Source organism: Cystoisospora suis (assembly GCF_002600585.1).
Source record: "Cystoisospora suis strain Wien I chromosome Unknown contig_183, whole genome shotgun sequence".
NCBI classification, from domain to species: Eukaryota; Apicomplexa; class Conoidasida; order Eucoccidiorida; family Sarcocystidae; genus Cystoisospora; species Cystoisospora suis.
The window spans coordinates 29,714-56,383 of NW_027152985.1; the positions used below are offsets into that span (position 1 = coordinate 29,714).

Here is a 26,670-nt window from a genome sequence, read left to right on the forward strand (position 1 = left end):
GTGCTCTTTGACGTGATAGGAAACCGCACATCAATGTGTTTTTCCGTACTCTCAGGCAAATGCTTTCACGGGCGCCGGTGCAAATACGCTCACACACTCAGGGAGCTGGAAGTAGGGTTCGTCTTCGGGGACTCTACTGCAAGGACAGCAGCCACAGCGCCCTCGCTTGATTGCGCGGACCACGACAGCGGAGAAAACCGTCGGACTCCGGTCACGTCATGTTCACCGCGAGAAGTCGGCCCACGACGTCCCGATTTACTACGGAAGAAAACAGCCGCCCAGGCAAGCGGCGGGGCAGTGACGAGTGAACAGGTTTCGCCCCCTCCTCTCATTGACCCGCTGCGGGCATCTTACGATGGTACTGGCGATGGCTGGTCCACAGTTCCTCACCTGGCTACCACACCGGTAGAATCTAGCAATCACTGGCGGGAATCGCACGACATCGAAAAAGGACACGATCGCGCTCAAGAGTCTCTCGGGGCGATGAATGGTGCGCTGCACGGCGATCATGAAATTCTGACCCCCGTTCGGCCAGGACTGGACCGGCGCAAAATTCACTCGAAGGATGCCGCGGAACGGTCTTCAGTTGTCAGTCCATACCATGGTGACTCAGGGGTGGGCAGCCGGCGACCATGGTTTTTTTCTGTTAGCGAACAACGACACGGCGCCCCGGAGGAACACTTCCCGTCCTTCTCTTCGGAGAGGAATAGCCTTCAGAAACCATCCCATGCCGGAGCCTACAATCAGAAGGATTCCTCCCTTACTCCGCGCTGCCGACAGATAGTATCTGGTGGAGATCTCCCCCAGCCGCGGCTACACACCAGCATGGGTGATCCATGTGAACAAGACGGCTACCGCGCATTCAGCCCAATGTCGTCAGATGAGATTCTCTTAGAAGAGAAAGTTAACAGCCTCGAAGAGAAATGGCTGCTCGATGGGCGACTTTCAACTTCCACAGCTGCTTCTTTCTCCAACCGGGTGAGCACCCCAGCTAGCTCCCCTCAAACAGAAGAGGCCTCCCTTTCAGCGCGCCTGCTGGGGCACACCGGCTTGGAGCTAATCCTACTTGCAAACGACCCCGACAAGAATGCTCAGCTGCGTCATCCGCAGTCAGCCTCCGTCGATGAGGGGCTCTGCTCAGTGCCCTGCCCTCAGCACGCCGAAAGCCAAGTAAGATGCCTCTGTGGCCGGGCAATACACGGAACCGCAGACGACAAGGCGACGATGTCTCGAGTGAGGTCCTACGTAAGTAAGATTCAGCTCATAGGCGCTGCATTCTCAGCTTGAAATGACACTAATAGAAGGGAGTGGCGCCTCCTGGAGGCTTCTAGCATGTTTTCCCGTGGACGGCGGAATGGATGGTATAATCCACTTCTCTTGTGAAGGCGCGGCCCTGACGTCATGGGCAGTGTTGCAATATATCAAGCGGGCAGGGTCTGTGGCTGATATTACGTCAAGCTGATTGCCGAGATCTTCCTCGAGGAGTCTTTCCACGCGTGCAAGCCCAGTCTATGAATGAACGAAAAGGCCAGGCCTGGGACTGGGAGCACACCTTAGCGCCTGGAACACATTGTTCTGCCATGCCTGTAGGCTTCACAGCCATTCGTCACGGCCTCGGACTGGTCACCACCGTCCTTGTCATCCCCGCAGCCGTTCCGGTGGTCCTGGGACCGTGTCTCTACGTTTCTTCCAGGCCATTCCACAGAACTTCCACTACACTCGCCACCATCCCTTCCTTGGGCTGACCATGAGCTACAGCAGGCGCAGGCACCGGCAACCGAGGTTTTTGAACCTCTGGCTGAGCCCTCAACGCCAAAGTACAAGACCCCCCTTGCGCGCGTACCAGAGGATAATCAGACGTTAGGTGGGCTATCTGATCCCTCGCTTCAGGTGTCAACAGGTACGACTTACACCAGCAGCCGCACACCTCCAGGAGGCGACGTTCCCCGCAACGCGTTCTTGAAACCCAGGCAGCCAGAAGCAAACAAGGCGGCGATGATAGCTGATATAGAGCCCGCATGGGGAGGCAGCCTATTCGTCCTCTGGGAGCAGAGGAGGGAGAGGCAACTCAAGGGGCAAGTCAGTAAGCCAATCATGGAGCCACTCCATCGCACTGGTGTCAATCCGCGTGTCAAGGAGACAGGGAGCGGTGCAGTTTGGTTTCCGCCTGGTGTATGCGATCGCTGTTTAGACGATTCACGAACTGGTGTCAGCAAAGGGAAACCCGATACGGCTTCGTTGGATTCGTCTTCACACTGCATCAGCTGTCCGGAAGTTTCCCGTACTTTTTCACCTGCTAAGCCTATCGCGCCAACACTAAGTACAGCGGAACTCACCGAAGGAGAAACCGGAAGACGTGATGTGTTGGACGTAGAGCCCTCAGAAAGATCGTTGTTTTCTGCAGCGGGGCAGAACCCGTGCACAGTAGTGACCGCATTTGACGTTGGCTCGACAGAGTCAGATGGGAAATTTCTCTCTGCTGACGTCACACCTCGTGGTGAGAAAGACGAAACTGCAGGACGGAGTCTGGCTCCCGCTGGCGTCAAACTAGTGGCAAGTGATCTCACAGGGCACCTCCGGGTCGCCTTGCATTCAGGGACCCGCGAAGGCAACTGGACACTACAGGCCGATCTTCACCGCCTTGAAAAAACACGTATGTCCTTCCAGCTGCCGGAAAGCAGGGTAAGGAATACAGATCAATCTGAACTCGGATGCTCTCTTAGACGGACTGCAAGCGAAGGACGGGAGAAAGCTGCGACACGTCCTTGTTACCATCTACACTCGCTATTCCGTGCTAGGAGCCACGAGGCCCTTCAAGAAATCTCTACTGCAGCCGGCAGCCGGGCGCTACATTCTGTGAGCCCCCGTAACACATCGCTGCGCACCCGAGAAAACAGTAACGCCTCTCTACCCGAGATACCAGCTCCACCATTCTCAAGACAGCTCGGTAGGGGAACAACGAAGACGGCAAGAACGCCTTCACGAAGCAAACCAGACGTTCCAGAACAGGAGCTTCTCCCATTTTCACACAAGTCGGCTGAGAACCACCCCGACAAGCGAGAGCCGGCTTTGCAGATAGAGGGGACGGAATGCGTCGAGAAAGTAATTCAGCCGTACGTGGCCCGTGACGAAATGTCCAGTCTGGAACAGCAGGTACGTGCCCGCGAAAAAGCTGGCATGAAAAGGCCTTCCATTCAACAGGCGGGGCCCCTGTGTGCAGAACAACTGAAGGTCGAGGTAACGCAGTTGCCCGTTCGTAGAAGAGCTACGGAGAACAAGTGTTCAGCGCCAGTCCAAACAAAGGGAAGAGCTAATCTGAGTTGGACAGATGAAACGATGGCCCCTTTTACACCTAAAAATTCACAGGCAAAACGAGACCTGCAGCAAACCATGGCCTTCAACTGCAACACATTGCCAAGAGATGGCACCGCGACCAAAGCAGAAAACACGTCATCGGACCTCGGGATTCCGCCTGCTTCATCGGATGACTCCAACTGGAATGACCTGCCCAACTGCCTCAGATTCTCGTGGCCACTCTTCAGTCCTTGTCCATTTCTTGAGGAAGAGGACAGTCTTGGAGACTCTCGAAACTATTTCCACGCACCCAGGAAACCAGACCACCCGGTTAAACATCGGAATGGTTTCATAGTGCCGGACAAAGCCCGTGTGGACCAGGATGAGCTCTCCTCTCCTTTCCGGCAGCCACACTCACTGGACCAGTTGATGTTCCTGCACCGTGATCTGTTTCCTAGTGATGAAAATGACACACCGACGTCGGCGAAATCTACAGAAAATCTTCGGTTTTCTCAAAGGACCATACCTGACAGCACACGAGGTCTTAGCGGGGGTAGCCCAAGCAGGTGCGAGATCGGAGATTGGGTGTTACACGTTAAGAGTGAATCAGAACGGTCTCCTGGCAGCGGGCGAGGCGTGGGCGACTCTCAGCACCGTGTCACCACAACCTCGGAGGGCCCCGCTGAGAATACCTTTCCTAGGTTTCGGCCAGTCGCATCTTGGGTTGAAGCTGTGCCGCGCCAGCATGCCAACACTCCTCTCTCCTTGGATTTACCGTTCTTCACGGCTCCTTTACAGAATACCTCTCCTCGCCGGATTCTGTCGACAACGTCACCGAAGCCTTGTCGGGCACAAGCACACCACAGTCTACAGTCCTGCAGTATGGACCCGACGTGTCTTGTTACAGACCGTGACTGTGTCGAGCTGAGCTCCCTCGGGGCAAGCCTGGAGAAGAGACCCCTGGAGAAAGGGTTGAAGTGCTGCAGATTGACAGTGGCGCGACAACGAGGCTGGCACAGAAGCGAAAGACGTCGGAACAGTTCACCGCTCGAAGGCATTAGCCGAGCCTGGTCACGCCGGGGGTCGTCAAAAAGCCGACCGTCGCAAGAACACGAAGGCCGACATTCTGGCCAGAACACAGGTAGAACACGTCGCAGTACGTCTAACCGTACCCAGATCCGCGCACTTGTGGATACAAAGAGACATCGCCAACGAGTGTGTCGAGTGAAAACAGCGAAAACAGGTACGCAGGTGACTGCCGAGCAAGTGGTCTTCAGAGAGACGGAGGCGTGGGTTGAGCGTCACGTGAAGGTGCGCAAAGCCCGCAATAGTACACTGGTGCGCGGAACGCACGCAGACAAGGACACCAGTAGGATACAAGGAGCCCCGAATGAGTCCCAGACTGTGTTGGGGGCGACTGGGGACACCAGTCCACAGACGACAAAGGCAGCTCCAGTTGAACGCCTCATTGATCGTTTCCCCTCGACGACTCATGGAGTTTTCATGCCCTGCGGTGCCCGGATAAGCAAGGCAGCAGGCACAGTTGGAAGCAGGCCACGGGCGCGGCGTCACACAGGGGCATCGAGAAGCAGAAAATGTCGCCCGAGAAAGCAGAAACCGATGAGCAGGCGGGGCCCATCATGACCTGGCGGCCAAAATGTCGGGTGTAGGGCCGGGGTGAGACCTCGGCAGCGACGGTCTTGGAAGTGAGGCCACTTTCACAGAAGTAGCTTCGGCGTAAGACAGGAAAAGAAGGGACCACAGGCAATGCGCTGACACTGCCTCGAGCTCTGCAAGTCGTCAGAAGGTCAATCTGTCTACTGCACAGAGAGGGCTATTCAGACCGACACTTTCTAGCTGAATCTTGTCAGACCATGCCGCTGTGACCAACGAAACCAGCAGTAGTCGAAGGACGAGAGCATTCTGAACACACGCTCATGTTGTCAGCCTCATTGCGGTACACTCACGCCTTCCCCCCCGTGACCAGATGTTTGTCTCAAGAAACTCTCTGCAGACTCACTGTTCACGCCTTCCACTACTTTTTCGATCACGCCCCGAGCGGCCTGCTGGTTGCCTCCTCCTGCGATACTCTCAGGAATGCAATGGCTTCATGGACACTGTGACTTTCCAATCCCACTGCCTCTACCGCCGGGGTGTCGCTTCCTACGATGGGATTCCTGTTACAATGGTCAAACTGGCATCATGGACACTACAATGTTGCGCACGCAGTGCAATTGTCTCCACCGTCGGATTCTCCTGCAGGTGTGTCCCTTCCCACGACGGGATTCCTGGGTCACCGGACACTGGTCACACGGCTACCGATCCTTCTTTTATCTCGTGCACACCTGCATTGCTTTCGCCTTGCTGTATCCCACACTCTCCGACCACTATACGGCAGCAACCGTTCTGTAACCTTCCGTAGCATTCCCTCGGGACATCTCCACTTCGTGTCACCAAGGACTTCGCTTGTTCAGTCCAGCCGCAGCGTTCTTCTGGGTGCCTGCCGGTCTCCAGGTTTACACGCCACGGAGATCCCTAGCCAAACACAAAAAACTGTGCGGCTTATCGCTCTCGACGGTTCGGCCGTTCCGCGTTGTGTTTACATTTGCATGGTCACTGCGACACCAGTAAGAAGCATTTCCAGACAGTGTTTACTCAGCGCCGAGTCTTCTTCCCGCTCTCCGAAGTCTCGGAAGGTTTGTGAATGAGTTCACTGTCCCATCTTCACCAGTTAGTTTGAACAGCATCTTCTGCTAACCCGCCTCGTCGCTGCCTTTTCTTCAATTCATCAAGAGCAAGACTGTGCGAAAAGCAGGCTAGTCGGGCATCGGGTCCGCTTGCCGCCGTACACCTTTGTAGAGATCGCCTTTCTGTAACACGCCGAAAGTTACTGGCAGCCGTGTGTGTACCCACCGCGGCAGGGCTTCTACCTTCGACCGACAGAAGCGCGGTTCCTGCTCTTATTCGTCTCCGCTGCGCTGCGTCCTCGCATTTGACTCGAGCAGGCGCCTCATCCGTCCTGCTCGCCCACCGCTCTGGCACGCCGCAGTTCCCAACCACCTATGCAACACCATCTCTACTATCAATCGACATACGCACCCGGAGTTACCTGGCATCTGTAGGCCTCGACTTCTTCCAGAACCCCCAAGTTGAGATGTTCTCTTGCCAAGCTACAGCAGACTAAACAAACGGACGCTGCAACCCTTGTTGACCTGGTGTTTCCTCCATACCCGCTCACCACTCAACCGCCCTCCCACGCATGGTTGTGTGCCTGGTACGTTCACTGAGAACTTCCGCCCGGAACGACAACGAGCCGTAAACAGATAGTGGCGCACGGACCGTCGACATGCTGGTGTAACGGCGCCTCTATTCCTGAATGGTTTCACACTCGGTGTTTCATGCATAGAAAACAGTTCGGTCAACGGCATTTGGGAGGCACGCCTGGCCTTCTCTGGACCCATCACTCGAAACATGGGCGTTACATTGACGTCTCAACGACTCCCTACCGTCCGGGTACGACCTCCGTTCATCACCACTTCGCAGCACTTTGTCGGAACGCAGCAACCTGTTGGGTAGAGTGCGGCTGACACCCATGCATCGCTTCGCGGCTCCCGGTTCGGCTCATCAGCCGCACAGGACAGCGTCAACTTACCCGTGACCCTTGTAACGGCGCGAACTGCATGCACAAAAGTCACGCTGTGGCAATCCCCCTGGCCAGCGTAAAAACTGCGACTGCAGTCTCGCCCTCCCCAACCACGCCGGTTCACAACCATTTGCCCTGTATGACCGAAGGTATTACCCGCTACAGTTTCCAGATGATCCGCGTGGTACCCTACCTCGAACAATGTAAGTTTTCGAATTCACTGGTAAACACTCTAAGTGAAGTGGGTCATTCTCGCTGGGCACCCTCGGAGACTAACGTTTGCAAACAAGCGGTACAGCGCTGCTGGCAAACGCGCCTTTCGGATCATCTACAAAGCGCCACCGCCAAGACACAGACGCTCGCTTCACCGCCGCGACCAACACTCAAAGAAACCAGAGCTGAGTCGGCTGCGGCCGCCTATACTCTGAATACAACCCCCACCCTTCATCGAGTTCCCGTGTTGTAAAAGCCTGGTTTTGCTCCGAACAAACGGCATCAGCCATAAGCTGACACCCCTGTTGCTCCGCTGCACCGCATGGTCTCCTGCGCGTCTCACTCGACTGTCGCCCAATATCAGTCTGGTCTACAAAAGCTGCTGCGACCGCAGAACCGCAGTTCACTCGGAGGCGCTTTCGCAATGTAACTACGGTACGCACAAGTGGAACTACGGGTATGCTACGAATCAAATCGGTAACAAAAAGCGCAACGACAGGCAGGGTCGTGCGTGTATGTAATGCAGTAGAGAGGCAGAGCTTGCCCGCGCTCGAACACGACAAACTCGACGCTGTCCACGACGCCGCCCTTCGTCCTGCTCTCCGCCATGACTGAACGCAGATATGTCAAATTCCACATGCCCTGTAACTGCTACCCGAGCGCCCAGTCCAATTTCCCTACTAGGACCTCATGATCATCCGCACATGAGAGGAAAGAGAACAGCTTGGTGTCCGGAGCAATGCAGACTCTTTGAATGGGCGATGCCTCAGCATTGCCGACATGATCATCACACATCGTTGTCAGTTCGGAGCAGCTTGCCGGTCAACTGCAAAGTCTCCCCTCTTCCCTTCCGCTAGTGAGCTCTATCTCATACACACGTGGCGAACCGCGCAGAAGCGATGCCCGTGTACAGGCGCAAGTACTACTAACGCCGCTACCTCGTTTCGAGAACCCGCAGTGATATTGCACTGTGTTTCTCGACAGAAACACAGTGGAGAGTGTGTCTCTGTCGAGAAGAGGGCAATGGAGGAGGCAGAACGAGATAAACTCCACGGTTGTTCTGGCGCCGGACAAACAAGAAGGCATTCGCTTACTTGAATCGTAATGCATAAGCTGCGCATCCTGGTTACCATGCCCGCTCGTCATTCCAACCGATACTGCCGCCGGTTTGGCTGCACCGGTTGCCGGGGGGGTCCCGCTGCCCCGTACAACCCCGCCCGTGGACGCAGCCATTCTTCCTGCCAGCGGAGAATGAACCGGCACTTCCCCTGGAACCGGCCCGGCCATGGCTGGTGGCATGCGCGCCTCCGGCATCGCCCTGGTGGCTCTGTAGACATCCCCTAGACAGACACGACTAAGAATTAAAGTGCGGACTGCGGTCTTTGGGTTTGGCTCCGTTTCCACTCTGTGTCCCGGTTCTTCATCAGTTGAGTTGTCTTCCTCCGATGTCCTGTACTCGTGGAGCTTGCCGCACTCTTCGTCGTCAGAGACATCTCGTGAACTCGTCTGCTGGGCGGTGAACGCGCCCTTCCACCGTGGCCCCGACGAGTCACTTCGCTTAGCACTGCCCCTTCCCGCCCAACGTGAAGACGATGGTGCAGCTCTCACGCCATGTGAACCAATGTTGTCAGGCGGGCTGCGACAGGCTGAAGCTGTGCCAGACACCCCGGGGACGTCTGAACCCCTTGTTGTTCTTTGATTCTGTCTGCTCATTCTCCCACCACCAGGACTCCCGCTCCGAGCAGCAGAGCCGCCAGATCGGCAACGCCTGAAAACTGTGTCCGGCGCCTGGCCGCCGCTAGACATGCCGCTGCCACAAGCGAGCGGTGTCGCACGGGGAGACCACCTCCGCTGCGGTGACGTCGGTGCGTTCGCTGAAGCGGCGCTCTGACCAGGCGCATCGGGTAGTGTCCTTGTGTAAAGATCAGCCTTGCTCGCCAGAGGAGAGAAGTAGGTTCCAGTTCCGAAAAGCTTACCTACGCACACGAAGAGTGCATCAGACGTCCGTATTGCTTCTGAAGTTTCACAACGGAACGAAGATTCATCTCGACACACATGCCTCTGCTTCCTGAGTGCGCGCACCCTGTGCTGAAAAAAGCTTTCACGGAACAGCAGGGGCTAGTCACCTGCGTCATGCAGCCAGGCTCGGACCAACGGCAATGTTCTGCCAAACTGCTAAATCAGCGCCAGACACAACCTTACTCTCCTGCAGAAGGAACGCCTACACCGCTGTAACCTCGGCAATGACATGAACACCTAGCAGCTACATTGTTCGGCCAGTTGAAGACGCACCGCGATTTTCTCCCGCACGTCGGAAGTCAAAGCCAGAGAGAGCAATAAGCTGCGCCCGATCACCCTTGCAGCCGTGGAAAAGGAAGAATTCATTCAGCCAGGCCTGCAGTGAGAATTTTGAGAGCAACCGCTGGTTAACAGATGGTACGAACTGGAAATCAACTTCCTAGAAAACAGCTACAAGCATGCTCCAGCTGTCGTTCGATCGAACTCGACGTAAGTGGCGGTGCATGCCACCACCCCTCGAGGAGCTGCCCGTGTAGCAGAGAGTGATGTTATCTCCCAGTCTCTTGCGAGCGGCCAGCCGAAAACGATTCAGAACAGTCCAATTCGAGACCTCCCCTGGATTGTGCACCGGGACCTGCACTGATGCGAGGCGCTGTCTCCTCTCCTGTGCAACAAGACTCGTTTGCGTACGCGTACGTCGAGATGGAAGGGACCCCTACCTTTCACTTGGACAGTGGCACAGACGTATACCACGGCCGCCTTATGAAAGTCTACCACATAGTAGCAGCTGCGCCCGCTATCTTCGCTAAATACGCGCCAACAGTTCGGACTCGTGTGCAATACGGCGTCGCTCCGAGAACCTTCTGTCCCGTAAGCTCGCTCTGCACGTCGGTCCGATCCAATCTCAGTACTGCCGGGAGAGATCCCCAACTTCGCCAATGATTGAGAGAGCAACTTATGCTGGAGTGCCGTCAAAAGCACCACCGTAAGAACTGGATTATAGAATTGGAGGTGCTTTGGCTGCCAGGCAACGCAGTTGCGCATTGAAGCATTGTCGTTTACTGTCGGACATACCATGCCTGGGTGGTCAGGTTGGACACGAAGAATAGGGTTCCCTAAAATATTCTCGACGCTCTCGCAATCTCTGTTGCCCTTGAAAAGAAGCATCGTCTCTCGTTCGTGAACGTACCGCTGCAGCAAAAGCGGGTTGTGGAGCCGTTCAATCTTCCTCACCTACAAGCCCATACAATATTCTCTCTTCCACGAAAACGAAGTCAAGTCCTCTGTGTGTACGATGTAGACGACTAATCACACTGCGGAGAGTGCTAGCACGCCCCATTCAAATTAGACTGGTCGCACCGGCAGTTCCCTTTCTCCGTGTTTCCCTGCTTGTGCATCACTCGCAAACAGGACACAGCACTGCTGAACGGGAGCAATCCGACTTGATAGCGGGGGCCCAAATACAAAACCGCATTCCAAGCAGAGGACGAAGCGTCGCGCCAGATCGCACTGTTGTGGGCGCAACGGCGTCTCGATAACCGCAACAGCTGCTCCAGTTCCGCACACACGTCGCCTATCACTGTGTTTTCCGGCCCCCAGCGCACAAGCTGCCGGCCGCATATCCAATCTGGCTCACCCTGAAAACAGGTGGCGGATGAAACGTGAAGGCACTGCATTTATTCAGAGTTACGGACTTTCTGCTCCCCGATCCGCAGGACGGCAGCGGCCCGTGATTCGCAGCACTCGCTGCGGCAACCGGCGTGTTCACTCCATTCGGGAACGACCACGAAGCGTCGCGATGACAGGAGAGAGAGGAAAGCAACTGAAAAAGTACACGCAACGTGAAGGTAATGACACGAGGAGTTCACCGTGCTACTCTACAAATGAAAATACAACTCGAGCCACCGCTCCACGCGGCAGCGGTAGTATGCTGCTGCAATTTAACACACTCCCAGCGACCGGGGCCGCGCGGGACGCAACTCCTGTCCACACCAGCGTGCTAGAAAAGTACGGAACCCTAATCCGGTCTCAGTCAACCGTTCTTTCGGAGTAGTCAACCCCAAGGCTTCCAAAACAATACTGGTCGGCCTCCGGGAACGAAGTGCCCGTACAAACAGTTGATTCCCGATCGACTGCCAAAGAGCCTGTTCGTGCTTAGTATGCCTCACGAAGGTTGGCGCGACCCGTACAAACCCTTGATCTCACGTCGTCACGGAAGCAGCCTATTCCTGCTTAGCAGGCCTCACGATATTTTAGCACTGGGGCTTCGTTCAGCGGCACGCCGGGCAACGCGAAGTAACACTCCGACAGCAGAGGAAAAATCAGCTCTCGTCATGCCAGGACCGCAAACAACCATTGAAGACCTGACCGGAACGCTGGGACTTGGTCAGTGTAAGGCTCCACCGAAACCAATCTACGGACGATGCTACCTTGCAGACTGAGGATGCTCGCCCCGCGCACTTGCCGAAGAGCTATCATTCACGCACGCAACCCAGGAGTGTCAACATTTTCTATCCTCCCAACTAACCGCGACCAGGCAGAAGTTGTAGTGGCTATCTCCGGGCCTCAACACTTCTCGGTACACCCCCAAACTCATCGCCAGTGGCCTTTCACTTCCGCTCAACCGAGCCGCATCCGTGCCAACACGCGCCTCCCAAGAGTGCGCTCGACACTCAGCCGGAAAGGAAGCGAGCGTCGATCCGGCGGCTGGCTCGCAACTGCCCACGCTCCCTTGTCGGCACTTCGCTCGACCTGGACGACAGCCAGCAACAATATCACGCCGCACACAACAGTTACATGAACGCCGGTTCGCCAAATTAAGGCTCGCGTCCGTGAACAGCGACGCTAGCTTCATTGTGCCTGCAGGGACAATACCTGCAACGCTGATGTTTACACTAAACATCCGCTGACGCTGAAGAGACGCTGTGACTGGCCTAAAAGAAACGCAGAAGCTCACTACCTAGGACTGCTGGCTGCCCTGGCTACCGTTCCCGTTACAAAGCAACAACTTTTCACACTACGCAGTGCCCCCTTTTATTCACACATTCGAGGCACCAGGCCCGGGTGCTCGGGCGCGTGTCTGGAAATACGTGGCAGTCGCTCACCGCGACACCAGCTCCAGTGAACTACTCCGTCTGAATACGACTTCCATTAGACGTCTACCCATCACTAGGCTACAAGCTACACTGCTACTACTCCGAAGGATGGTCGCTGATGAAGTTCCCAGTTATCCACTTCCGCTGGGCGACTCACACCCACCTAGATCTGCCTCAGCACCTGCACACGTCTGCTGCTTCAGCAGCTCTTGTCGCTCCAACATCATCAGCTGCTGTTCGGCTAAAAAATGGCCATGCCTTGGGTAATGGGGAAGGGCCGACGCGATCTCCGTAAGCAGACGGACAGCGGCAGCAGCTCCGCGACCTAGAAAGACAGCTCGATCTACGCTATGTCTTCGGCAACTCGGGCACGTCTCGGGGACATAACTAGCCAGAGAGGTGAGACCTGCGACAGCCGAACTGCTGCCACAGCCTTCACAATCCGGGTAAGCACCATAACCCGACTCAGCACGCCGGCTGTTGACATCACAACCACGGAGACGGCCGCCCTCCCTCGGAGCCGCAAAATTGCTGCGAGCGAATCTCTCTCCACAGCTCGTCCACCAGACGGATGAAGCATCAGCTGGGGACTGCTCCCTTGCGCACGGTTGCTGCGCAGGCTCACAAGAGAATTCGGGGAAGCCTCCACACTCCAAACAGGGTCGACTGTCGCGCCGCAGGCAGCCGGGTGTACCAAAGTGCGTCGACGTCGAAGCGACGTCGCAGCAGCACACTACGGCCGCAACCGTTACGAAAGGCATTATGCCCGGGGATGCCGGGGAGCCGTCGAGCCACCCCCGAGTCCGCGGAGCCGTCTGCACAAAGCCGGAACAAAGCAACGCGTCAGGCAAACGGCAATCCAGCAGCAACCTCACATGGGAGTAGGACGGCATCCGAAGGCACTCACGGAAGGACTGTAATCGGTACGCAATGTAAACGTTGCTCCCCAGTTCACGCTAGAGCCGGAGCAAAGAAACGGTGGCTGTGGGGTTGGTCCCAGGAAACGAGTACGCCAGCAGCATTTTCAGAGGTGTTCAGAATGGCGTCTCTTTCCGGATGGGTTAGCCACAATGTCAGAAGCCAGGACATGCGCGATGCAGTTGCGGAACATTTGACTGACGAGACGGAAGCGGCCTATCGCTTCTCAATGAGCAATGCGACTGGCACTGTTGCTTCTGGACCAGCCAGCCAGGGGGTTTCGGAAAAACCCCGCCGCCTCACCTTGTCAAAGTCGCCTTTGACATTTCGCCTGTAGTCCTCCGTCTTCCCTATCGTAGGGCCATCACTGTTTTCTCCCGTCACGTCTCCGAAAGAGTCGCTTGATCGCTTTCCCCCCGCACACCAGTCCGCATCAGGCTCCCCTCGGCATGACCTGGCGTACACTGCGCCGCCAGTCGACTTGCTTTCACTCCCCTCAAGGCCTAAGAGCGCCGGCAGTCCGCCGTGGTCTCCTCTTCTTACGCTTCCTCCCTCCTCATTGCGAAACAGACCGCACTCGCTGTGACAAATACTACGATCTCTTTTTGTGGCACAGCCGACACGGAGCATCTCTCCTGGAGAGCGCGAATCGACAGCACGTTCGACACCTACCACAGAAAGCCGAGCAACGCCCGATGAACTTTCATCCTCACATGCTACGATGCACGCATCTCCAGAGCACTCCGGACTACTTGCTGATGAGAGGATTGCGCCATGAGCTGCGCAACTTCGGCACACTCTACCAGGCAGAGCGGCAGCTAGCGAGACATCGCTTCGCAAGTTTTCTGCTTCCCGAACGGTTCTCGGTACAAAGGAGAAACACCGCGCACCCGGCCCATGAAGTGGGTGGCTGAACCGTCTGTCGACCTGCCAACAACGACCTATGCATGAACTACGCTCCGAGCAGGTTTCTTCTTCCGTCAAACTGCCAGAACTCGCGCTGTCCCACCGCCCGTGCTCCAACGTTCGCCTTGCCTGTTGAGTGCCTCTGCAGGCTAGACTTTCACAGCAGAGCGCAACATCCTGTGTAGGTGCCGCTTGACTGAAGGAGCCCGCTGACGACAGCCTGTGCAGGTCTGCGGCTACCCCAGCAAACTCTCCACTAATATGGCCCCATTTCCTAACCTCGGTACCTCCGTGCAAATCTTGCACATGCGCTGAGGTTGTTGACGCGGACGGGACAAGAGTTGAAGCTACTCTGCGGCTTCCTGAAGGAATGACGTGGGACGTCTCGCACTGTTTACCTATGTCGGAGAGAGCGGAGCGTAGCCTCGGCGCTGCATCGACGGCGTCAACGTGTCCGTCTCCGGGGGAAGGAAGCGTGCCCTTGTTCATTAAGGTGTCGCCGGGTGCTACAGCCCGATTTTCCGCCGGCCGGCTGCCACTGCTGATGCTCCGGCTGCTGCTAGATTCGGTTGTTCCACGAACAGGCGTGCCCGCGAAGCTCAGTGGAGAGAATAACAAACTGAGTGCTTGGGCGAAAGAGGACGAGCCTAATCCCGCGTCACCCCCTGAACTCCTCTGTGTGCTCCAACTCGCTGAACTTCGCCCCCTGGAAAATGAGCAGGCAACGCCCGTGTCATCCCCGTCAGCTGTCCTGGGGCTCTGGCCGTGCACTTGGTCATGTGACAGGGGCTGACTTTGTCCCTCGACCCCACCACATGTTCCGTGGTGCGGAGGAGAGAATCTGGGCGTCGCTCCCCTGTCTTCGATACTCCAGCGACGCCACTCCCTTCGTAGCGGCGGTGTGCCTGAGCACCTCGTTTGCTTCCCGAAGTTTCTGGCACTCCCCGGTGACCGGAGCTCACTATGGCCTGCCGTGTCTCTCGTCTTCGAACAGCCTCCGGGCACACGATCGCTTTCGTTACGGCGACTCGGGCGCACTAACCGTGAAGAAAAAACAGCAGAAGTCGACCGAGACCGCCTGCCCAACGACTCGTGACAATCCTTGACGACTTCGCGTTCTCCCCACTTATCCAGAACTTGTCTGCGAACCGCATCATCAAAGTCGCTGAAAACGCTACCGTCTCTGCTGTCAGCTCTGCTTTTCTCGCTCCCCCACTTCTTCCTGCTTGCACCGTCACCCTGTTGCCCTCCAAGCCTCCTACCTCCCAATGGACAACCTCGTAAACACTCGTCACCTTCACCCTCTTGCCCTCCAAGCCTCTTACCTCCCACTGGACGACCTCTCAAATGCTCGTGAGTCTTCAGCCCTGCGGGGCAGCCGTAGCTTGAAGGCCAGCAGTCTTCTGCAAGGTGTGGCCGCGGCACACCGCTCCCATCCAAGCCTGGTGCGCAAGACGCTGGAGTGCCCGGTACCTCAGCGGCGCAGGTGGGTACTGCCTGGCACTGCCTCGGATGATGGGTGGCCTGGCAGAGATCAGTACTGCCGCCACTGAGTTCTTTTGGTGAACTAAGAGGCGTCGCACATGGCTTGAAGGCGGCTGGGCTCCGAGGACACAGACGCACGTACGCGATAACGTCATCCACTGCAGCGGATAAGCCCCCCGCAAGAATTCGACTTGCGCAATTGAGCCCGCAGGGGGCGCAGAACGTATGTCTCACATCTCTTGGAAGAGCTGTAGCCCCTCTACACGACTGATGTTGCACGGCGGGCTCACCACATCTGGCAGACTCAGACTCTCCGAGCTGAGATGTACGTCTCGTTTCTACTTCAGTGCACCTGAAATCGCCTTTGACGGATTGTTGCTGCTGGCCCCCATGATCGGCGCAATCGCGTGTGTCCCCCGGCATATCGAAAGCCACATCGCGCCGACTCTGAACCGTATCGTTTTCACCTGACAGATGGTATCTGCTCTCTTGGAAGGACCCGTCACCTCCAAAGCAGCGAGCCTGCGCACTTGGTGTCTCCGCCACGCACCCGCTGGCAAAGCAGCCTGATGCACAGGCGACCTCCTCCCTTCGCTTGTTGCAGTATGTCTGATTCCTGGCATTCCGCGAAGTAGTGGGCGTTTCCGAGTCCAACAGGCCAGCGCTGCCATGTAGCGCCAAAGCAGTAACAGCATGTGAGGTGCACGGGCCACATGCTGTCGTTGCACCGGCACGGCAATCGCAAGCGAGGCCGAAGAAGTACTCCTGTCTCCCAAACGCGGCAGAAGTACCGACCGTACGCACAGCATCCAGCACTGAGAGTGAGGGCAGAGAGGCTATAAACCGGTCGATGACCTTTGCTTGAGCGGAAGTTGTCGAAGCCGGCAAGGTAGAAAGCGCAGCGAGCAACTGAAGTTTCTGCTTCAGCCGTCTCGAGTCACGCACACGAACTGCAAAGAGACTTCCACCACTTGTCGAACCTCCTCCGGCAGCCACTGTGCCTGTAAGAGGGACTCGCGACGCGAACATTGATCCCTTCACAATTGGTTGCTGGCCGCCCGTGTTATGCGAGGATGTCTCACCGCCTCGTCGACGTTCGCTGATCCAGCCATCGGCCAGTCTGAATTCGACGCGACAACGGGAACAAGATAAAATAGCAGGGCCCACTCAGGGGACAGAAGTAGTTCAAGGCACGCGGAGAAGCTGCAGCCCCATCCCGACACGGACGAGCATCGCCAACTTAAAGTGGAGACGACACTCCGGTGGTCAGTATAGCACGTGTCCACGGAACACTCTCCCAACCCCCCTGCAGGAGCCATGTCCGAGCACAACTGTGTAACAAACGAAGGAGAGAAGGAGCACTACAACCAGGTTCTGTTCCACGTGCGTTTCAGCTGGCCGGCACGTGCGTGGGCGTAGCAAAGCGAGCTAATTGGCAGGAATGATGTCAGTACGCGCTGCTGCAGACTTCCGGTCGCAGGCGACAGGTGTCCACTCTCTCCCGGAAGTGATGGAACTAACGCCCTCTAAGTGAAGCGGGAGAATCTACGAAACCGCGACGACGGTACTTCTCCGCACCACTGCCTGACACCCAACCACCCACACGCTTCAGCGCAGCTACAGACGGCTACCGTGAAAACTGACAGAGACGCACATGTTCACTGCCTCGGGACACACGGAGACAGCTTACCTCAGGCGCATCAGTCCCTCCTTATTAAGACGCCTTTCGAACACTTCCACATGCGTTGCTGGCGGCAGCGTTCGGGCCACTGGTCCCTCGATTTCCAGTCCGGGGCGAACATTCAGAAGGTACCCATCCGCTGAACAGTCGAACGGACAAACCGAAGGAGTCACATCAACAGACACTTCTTGTGGGTGACATCACGACTTCTCTCAATAGCAGTATGCCGATCCGGCTTCTGCGTCTGAGACGGTATTCGCTGGTTACCACGTTAGAAATGCGTCGATTCTACAGCTGGTCTTGTGAGGGTGCTTCTGAAGAGGAGGGCGGATGCAGCAAACGTGCAACCTTAGAGCGCCTGACCCCAACAGCACACGCGACGCATTCCGAACCGACCCTGGTCACCTTCGACCGCGTGTCCCACGTACATGCTGTGAACGGGGAACAGCGCCGCGCGGCTTGTTCTAGGACCTCACCTGCGATGGTCAGCACTGGAAACGCAAATTACCAGGCATGAGACGCGACAACACGCTTGCTGGTGCATAAGACCGACAGTCAGTCAACAATGTCGACCCTCTCCAGGCACACAAGAGGAGGAGGGGTGGCACACACCGCGACGCGTTATACGCACCAAGCGGCCTCAGAGGTTAGCCACTCACCTATAACCTGATATAGTTGTGGTGTCCTGAAGGACTCTTCCGCTTCGTCGACCTTCTCCAGCTGCATTTCTCCGAGCTTTCCATCCCCGCCGATGCGGCACAGATCCACCCATCCTTCCGTTGTCCTCAGCCGGACCACGATCAGCCGACACGAAGTGCAGCTGCAGCACCTACAACCCAGTGCTGCCCACCCAGAGGTGGTGCCTCGCTTAGGTCCCGCACCCGGCCGCTCACCACAAGGGCACTGTGTTCGTTTGAGCACCTCGACAGCTGGAGGTCTGCTTGGCGTTGGAATATCCTCACAGCCGCTGTGAAGCACAATGCAGGCCGGTCCCCGACCTCGGTTGCTGCATCCTCGACTGCTTCCGTCTGTATTGCTCCATCTGTCCGCACTGGGCTCCGGCTGCTCCCGGCCTGTTGTCACGCTAACCGTGCATCCAGAACTATCGATCACGAACTGAAGAGGTGCCTCCGAACCCGGCTTCCCTTTTCCAACTACACTCATGAAGCGCCTCCTTGTCCATTGCCTTCCTTCTGCCGAACCCGACTCTGTCTCGATTCCCTTGCACGCAACACAGCCTCCGCGTTCACTGTCCCCCACGGAGCGCAGCGAAACCGATCGCCATCCGCGCTTTAGCGTCCTGCTGCAGCTACCGCGGACGAAACGACCCGGACTTTTATCCCTGTGAATGACGGTCGCCAAGGATGGCTGAGACAGGTATGCAGTTCGCAAAGGGGCGTACGACCGCGCCGCCGAGTGGCAGCGCCGCTTATCAAGAAAGGGGGTCTCATCCACCAAACAAGGGTCGCAGCTAGCACAGCTGCAGCAGGGCGTGTACGTGCCACCCGACGAGGGACGAGGAACACAAGTGTCTTGGCAGCAAAAGCGGGCCGCCAAAGCGGCGTCGAAGACTGGAATTACTTTCCCCCGGGGAAGGAACGCAACCGTACGCGACGCCGGAGATATGGTCGCTCTGAGAACGACACACCCAAGAATGCAGAATCAAGCAGAGCCCTCTACGTAGAACCTCCTCACGAATGTGCCTCGCAAACTCACGTACACAGCAGATAGTGCTCTACCCCGCACTTAAGGGACAGACGACTCGAGAGAGCCCGTCACACCACCGGAGTTCACGCCCAAAACGGGTGCACGTCTAAAGCAAAGAAGTAAAACTACAGCTCACGCGTCTGATTACGAACAGCAAAGAGAATATTCCAAGAACGCTGACAGACCACTCAGGCCCGGCCCTTCGGCTAGCCACTCACGCTCAACACCCCTGACACCGAACAGAAGAATGCGCAGCGTGTTCAGCTGCCACTACCACATCGCGATGAAAACCGCGGCTGCGCCCCTGTCCTACCTCCACCTGGCACAGAATGTTGTAGCACCAAACCTGAGAGTCTTTACCATCCCCATACCCAAAGCCCGCAAACATGCAGACTCTTCGGACGCTTAAAAGGTGCTAAGGCACTAGGGAAAACTACACCGCCGTTAGCCGCCGCCGGACTGCAGGTAACTAAAAACGCAAAACATCCGTGAGAAGAGTAGTGTTCCCCACACTTCTTTGTCCGCTTTCCTGCAGAGGAGCCAAATGAAGCGCGCACGAACAACCTGGATCTCCCGACCAATATCCCATCCTTGGAACCGCTGAGTCCCTCAACAACTGTCATGTGCAGCTGCCCGTGTTGCCACTTTTCACGGGCCCGCGCCAGCGCGCCTGGGCAGAACAACTGCTAGCAGCTGGCCAGTACACCGCTAACTTCTCCGCACCACGAGTTCCCGTCCAGACGACATGCAGGGACTTCCGTCTCGATCTGCTGCAACTGGAAACTGGCCTCTACCTAGGAAACGTTACCACGCATACGGGGGGCCACACAAAGATGTACACTCTGTCAATTCCAACGGCCTCCGGCAAACTAGCGCTGGTGTGAAAATGAAACAAGCAAAGCTCGCTTCTTTAGCACGCACCCTACAGGTATAGAATCCTTCGCGGAGACGCGATACAAGAGCCACCGTTGGCGTAAAAGCAGCGGCACCCGCTGTTCGACAACGCGTGTGAAATTCGCGTGGTTTGCCACGGGACCGGAGGAGGGACCCACTTCCTTCGCCCGTGTACCACCACCGGGTACCTGCACAAGGCTCCTACGTTCTTCACCTCCGCCACCGCGAATGTCTCTGGCTTCTTCGTGGCTAACAAATGTCATCGTAGAAAAGCTCTCTGTCTCCGGGGACCCGTGATCCTGAAACGCGGCGACTTGCTGCCCGCAATCTTCTCGTAGACCTTGTTTCCTCTCTTCGTTGGTGAATTCGCTACTCACACTGCTGTCCGACCTCCTCGTCGTACTCCCTACGGAGCTCAACGAGGTAGTGCCGGCAAATCCTCTGCTCCCAAACCCCGCGCGGCTTCGCGTTGTCAATACACTGTTTACCGACAAACCACGAGAGCATCCACAGCCACTACTCGCACGTCCTGCGAGGGGCCCGCCGGCCCAGAGGCGAGACATCCCGTCACTACCTCGGCTACTTCGGGCACGTGCGCAGCCCGCCTCCGCTAATCGGGGTCCTCGCATCTCAACAGGTGGAGGAGAGCTCTCGTCCTCCGATCGTGACCATCCAATTTCAGCAGCTGCCCAAACTTGCAACACATCGCCTCCGTCACATGCTACCTCGGGAAATCTCTCTCCGCTGCCTTCTGCCTCTCGTCGTGGGCACTCCGTCGCCACGCCGGCACCGAGAACAGAGAGGAAACACGACCCGCCCCCGCCCCCGCCTCCATAATCCCTTTGCGTGCAGCACGTGACCGCATCTCTCCGTAGCGCACTGCCTGTGGCCCTGAAGCCTCCGCCGGACCGTCCGCCATCTGTTGCACTTCATCATCATTTTCGTGCTCATCAGTTGCCTGCTGTACAATGCTTTGTGCCTCCTTCTTCCGTTTCTTACCTATCAAGTTCAGGTACCAGCGCAGTTTTCCCTCTAGTGGCACATGTCCGCCAGAGAGCCCCAGACTTTTCAGGCGCCCTGCCACTGTCGCCGGCCTAGAGAGCGCCGCCTCAACGCACATACCGTGGACCTCCGAGGTTTCTTGGCAGCAGGCGGCAACATCGAGCACCGGGTCGCCCCTCAAATCAACAGCGCACTTTGACAAAGGGGGAGTGGAACTCACACAACGGTCGGACACACGTTGCCTATCCAGGAAGGCTGCCAAACAACGTCTCGTTCGACAGTCTTGTTCAGCCAGCTGAGCACCACATGGACCACTCTGTCTCTCCGCCCCCACCCTGCTACAACTTGCCTCGCTGTCTGCCGCTGAGGCCCGTCCGGACGCGAAGCCCTCGCCACAGTGCCGCTGGAGCCTACCCCGCGTCCAGAAACGGCAGAAGTTGCGCTCCCGGCACCGACAGCATCCGCGCCAGGCAGACGCGTCAACGCACTCCGCCGTCACCCATCCTTGAGCACACTTCAGCCGGAGAGCTGCGAAGCTGTCTGTGACGGCCACGCCGATATCGTATACCTGAGCACAGGACCAAAGCACACTCCGATGGACACTCGAGATGAGAGGGTGCGCCGCCCCATTTGAACCCTCTTGTAAGAGGGCCCCTTGTGGGTTGTGCCGACGGCAGCTCGCGTAAGCGAGAGAAAGCGAAAAGACGCCGTCTTCCGCTCCGCCCCGCTGCTTTCTCTCCCGCAAATACTGGGCGCCGGAAGTTTATACCCGTATGCAGGCGTCAGCTGGAGGTAAGTGTGCCAGGCCTACTCTGCGTCTCACTGACAGTCATGTCATTGACAACTACTAACAAACTTTGGGGCGGGGGTCGTATGCACCTCTGCCTCCGCCTTCTGAGGACGCCCCATTCTTCAGGTGGTGACGCCAAAGTCGTACAATTTCAAGCACCCCACCCCTTCTGCTACTGTACGCAAGGCAGCTCCAGGCCGCGACTGAACTCCTGACGCCTCCCGGCGTACGGCCGCCGCTGTCCCTACCATCTCTATAAACAGCAACGCTTCTACGGACTACCTACAGCACCGACCAGGCACGCCAAAGACAAGAGCAGGAGCACCGTTCATCCCTGGCTGAGCCCTAGGTGGTACGAGCCGGCGGCCTTTGGCGCGTGCCCTCTCTGTACGTGCCCATGTCCGCACAGCATACAGCGGCCCCTGACCCTCCGGCTATGCCCTCGGACTTAGACCAGTTACGCCTAGTACTCCACTCAACGGCGTCTTCCGAACACGTCTCAGTGCCGAACAGGTTAACCAGTCACTGTGGCCGTGCACAGACTAACCTTGAAAGGCGCTCCCGGAGCCACCGTCGCAGCAATCCCTCCATCCCCGCAGGCCTCTACACTGGCATGAATCAAGAGAGTTCGGACACCTTTACAGCGCCACTTTAAATGAAGTGCCTGAACGTAACAGACACGTAGTCATGCTCTAGATGATGTCACGGTATGTACTTCCTAGATGCAACAGTGCACATACTACTATGAAAACGAAGACAGTACACACCCGGAGAGCATATGAAGCCTGCTCTCCGGGCTGGTCTGCCCCGACTGGGAGATTTGACTGCGTTACACACCGACTGCATTACACACACTCAGAGCACTGCTTAACACCGTACTCCCGCTCCGTGAGCCTGCACGTCAATCGAGACACTGCAACACTTCGAATGTCAAAAATTGTCCTCCGGAGGCCCTCCCGTGCTTTTACCTCATCTTGCAACGGATGCTGCTCTAGCGCACTGCAAACATCTCCGTCCATGAACTCAGCGACGTGAACATGCGCTCGGCATAACTGAGGAAGCCATTCCAGCCCCCTGACGCCCGTTGTCCACAGCCTTTGTAGGCCGCTGTTGCCCTTTAAATCGGCCCGTGAGCGCCCGCTTTGGCCCAACAATCGCCGCGGCCCGTACTTCACTGCTGGAGCGCCACGTCCTCTCAAAGCCGTCTGATCAGCACCTCTTCTGTCTTCCTTCCTTCCGTCTCTCGAGAGGAGAAGACCCAGCGCGGCTGTCCGGTTCGGGATGTGCTTCGAATGATTCCTCTCGCCCGCCGTCGGGACACTTCTGCCCGAAAAGTCGTCCAGAGAACGACCCTGCCCACCTTGCTGCCACGTACACCCGACGGGACCTGGGGTGTATGCCCTAGAGAAGCCGCCAGCGGAACTGGCACCTGCCGCATGCGCGAGTTGGAGACTATCATGTATTTGCCCTGTTCTACTGGTGCTATCCTTTTTCCCCAAGCTTCGTGCTGTGGACTGACACGGGCTGACACTACCGCCTGGCACCCGCGGCGATACAGGCAACACCACCTTCGAGTCCCGCAATACACACGCGTGGCCATCGCGTGTGTCTGAAGACGACACCGAAGCAGATTTCAAGGTGGCCGTCCGTTCCGCAAGACTCCTCGAAGTGTGGGTCGACGACAAGTTATCCTCACCATTCGACGTTTTTGTCTCTGGCGCATCACCACCACGGAGGATACGCCGAGCTGACAATGCCCTTGACCTTGGCTGAGCGCCACCACAAGAGCACCGCATAAGGAAGTCGGATGCTGTCTTCACACCAGTGCGTCTTGTCACGTCTACGAGGTAAGGTATCTGCGAATACTGAGGACGGATAGGCTCCGAAGGGCTGCTCGCCTGAGCAGCCACAACTACGATACCTCGTTCCAAACGCCGGCGCTGCGCATTTCACTGTAAAGACCCCTGCGATTCGTCCAGGCACGTTTCAACAGTAGTTGCCACGTCTGAGACTGCATCACCGATCTACAAAACGCCACTCATGTGCTGCTCTTGGTTCTCTTCCGTGCCTGTCGCTTCCACTACAAGTGCTTGGCCTGCACACAGATCTCGGAGTTGGTCACACACGCCGAGTGTGTCCACTTCGCCGTGCACAGCTTACCTCAACCGATCCAGAAGGCCGGAACGGGAAGCTTGCAATAACGCTTCCTTGAGGGGGGTTCAACGAAAACGCCAGAGACGGCAAGCTATTTGAGTTCAATTGACCAGGACGTCTTCCAGACACCCTTCCCTCGTCCCTCTTGACTTTCCTCTCCTTTCCGCTACCGTGGTCGTGCTTGCGGCTCCAGTGACGTCGGAAAGTGTCCCAGGGCAGCCGCGAGCACGACACGGTTGGTGAAACAGAAGCCTCTCTCTGGCTCTGGCTTGAGTGAGGACACGGAGCAGCTCTGCGGCCGCGAAGAAACCATGAGCGTCTCCCTACTTCACGAGGAGCGGGAGAGGCAGAAGTCATAGCCTCGTCCATCTGGTGTGATTCCGATGCGGCAACACACACGGCTTCGTCTCCCTCTTGTGGCACTTGTGAACCGTTCTCTCCCGCGGCTCTTTGCGGTCTCTGGAGTGGCAGCGCTCGCCATTCCCCCTACACGCCACCAGAAGCGTCCCTCTCCAGTCCTCCGCACTCAACTTCGGCTGAGCACCCAAGAAACTAGAGTTGTGTTGCGTTCCCCTGAGCATGCCCAAGCTCACTTGTTCGTGTATCTCTCCTTCCCGTTCGGGCCCCACGACGCAAGGACGTCCTCTTCACATCAAGGAGCAAACAAACTTCCTACAGACTACACCTGAGGCAGGCTCAATTCTACACATTCATCGCACGAACCATACCCCACAAACGCGGAAGCGAAGGCTTGTCCTTTCCGTACTGTGTGCTGCGAACCCCCCTTGAACGACTCAGACCTGACGCGACGTTTCTCAAACTCGGTGGCCAACGGACTGTAGCATTTGTATGGATGCCTTCTCACCGGGTCCAACGACAGCCAAATAAAGGATCCCTTTGTTGGTCACGCTGTGCAAACGGCGCCGTTGCTGTGGCTCCGACTGGTGGTGAAACCGCTACGACCAAGCACCCGGCTTCTACGAAGCTACTCCTACTTGCCACACCACGTGAGCAATCCCGTGTGCCGTCTCGCGGTGACGCCGTTCCCATGTACGTGTGAGCAGTGAAACTGGCAGAGCACACCACTGTACAACTCCGCAAAGCAATGGACCAGAGCGGGGATGATGCAGCCGCACATGTCCAGAAAAGAAGTCCCGGGATCTCTTTAGTGTTTGCCTTAGTCTGTTCCCTCTGGGCCTCCGCTCAGGACGACGACACGCCGGTGACCCCTCTGACCAATTCCAGTACAGAAATCCACAACGCTTGGTCTCATCAACCCTGACACGCAGTTCCACGCGCACCACGGCACCTACACCGGAATCTGTATGAGAAAGCGTACGCCGCTTCAGACCCCGCTTAGGTTCTCACTTTCCGCGGTACCCGAGGCCCAACGCCAGCAGTGAGTGTCACCACAGTGAATGAAAGCCGTTACGGAAACGATGCGACTGTGTCCTCAGTAAAAACAGACCCCTCGCCCTCAGCCACGTACAGGAGGTCATTTCTGAGTGCTCTTCGAAAACATCCCACCAAGCCCCTGCACAGCTTCTCTATGCTCTCTCGCCCCTCTTCGGCCCGCAGCCGGAGGACCTTCGAACCAGAGTGCGGGCAAGTGTGACGGTGCTTGTGACCGCCGAGAAGACTACACGCGATTTTGCCTCCCCCTTACTCCGGCACAGGGGCGCCGAGGAGACTTCGAGTGTCGCAGGACCCCGCTGGGCTGCTCAAGCTATGGAAAGTCGTTCAAGCCCTCATTGGAACGCCCGGCTCAGTCGACGGCCGAAGTGTAGCCTCTGTCACCTCCGTCTGCCACACATATTATATATATATATAAGGTCTGGGAGAGCGGCACCAACAGCACCAGCACCAGTCGACATACAAACTCAGAGAGCGGTTGGAAACTAATACAGCAGAAGTGTCGCAAGAAACGCGTAATACTAAGGACCGCACCGCGAACTCACAAGACATTTCAGACAGCGCGACTGCGATACAAGCAGCCCGAAGTTGAAAGATAGTAAGCAAGTGCGCGTTGCTTTCAGCGTCTTGCTGCGTGTGAAAGCCAAGTTTGACGCAGAACCGGAAGAAACACACATGCCGAGTCAAGGGCCGTGAGGCCGCGTTGCAGTCAGGATGTCGAGCGTCTAGGCCTGCGAAGGACGGAACGTCCGTCAGCTACACTTGAGCTCTATTCAGATCGGCAACAGTCAAGACGAGACTCCGAGATACGAACCTAGCCGGAGACCCAACGAGTTGCAAGAGCGCACGCCATCCGCTAGCCATGATAAAAACGAAGCCGGATGTCGCTGCCGCCGAGAAAAAAAGGGCGCACGCTCTTATTTACTTCCATTCCTGGCTGCCTCGAAAGCTCATCCAGTACGGCATGCCGGTACCACAAATCTGAGGATGTAACCTTTGGTGCACTCGGCCTTCAGGAACACGCGGAGTCGAGACCCTGCCCGACTCGACCTGGTTGCTTCCCAACGAAATTAGCTACTACACTTTTCTCTGATACTGCTGACTCAGACCAGACACGAATGAGCCTATCGGCTCGTCTACGAACATTATACCTGCCTTTTCATAACCAAGCCGGGAATGCCTCGACGAGTATACACTCAACCGTGTGCAGCTGAATTCTGCGCTTGTCCTATATGTCTCTCCGGCCGGTCGGCCACTGGACGTTACGGGCAGTGGTGAACTGAGCCATACGTCATCGAAATGGCAGAGCCCCGGCAGCCCCTCCCCCGTCTGCTCCCAGGGTTGTTGTCAGACACGGGAGCTCTGGTTGCCACCACTCTCCAGGTGGGGTGCCTCCGCGCAATGCTTGGTCCTCAGAGACGAGAGCTTTCTTCACCCCGATGTAACTGTTGAGGAG

At 57.0% G+C, this 26,670-nt stretch overlaps 1 protein-coding gene across 1 annotated transcript; it reads right to left on the reverse strand.

Moving 5' to 3' along the window:
* Positions 1 to 26,476, reverse strand: CSUI_000443 (poly(adp-ribose) polymerase catalytic domain protein). The gene is made up of 15 exons (XM_068060677.1): positions 23,808 to 26,476; positions 22,616 to 23,416; positions 22,195 to 22,311; positions 19,883 to 21,425; positions 17,914 to 18,887; positions 17,264 to 17,393; positions 13,486 to 16,693; positions 12,428 to 13,079; positions 11,697 to 11,920; positions 10,806 to 10,991; positions 10,244 to 10,402; positions 9,443 to 9,545; positions 8,245 to 9,126; positions 1,912 to 7,761; positions 1 to 1,181 (listed from the first exon to the last, which is right to left on the reverse strand). The coding sequence occupies exons 4-14, from the start codon at positions 20,482 to 20,484 to the stop codon at positions 7,613 to 7,615; spliced, it is 7,269 nt and encodes a 2,422-aa protein (XP_067927348.1). The 5' UTR covers positions 20,485 to 21,425; positions 22,195 to 22,311; positions 22,616 to 23,416; positions 23,808 to 26,476; the 3' UTR covers positions 1 to 1,181; positions 1,912 to 7,612.
* Positions 26,477 to 26,670: the final 194 nt, after the last annotated feature.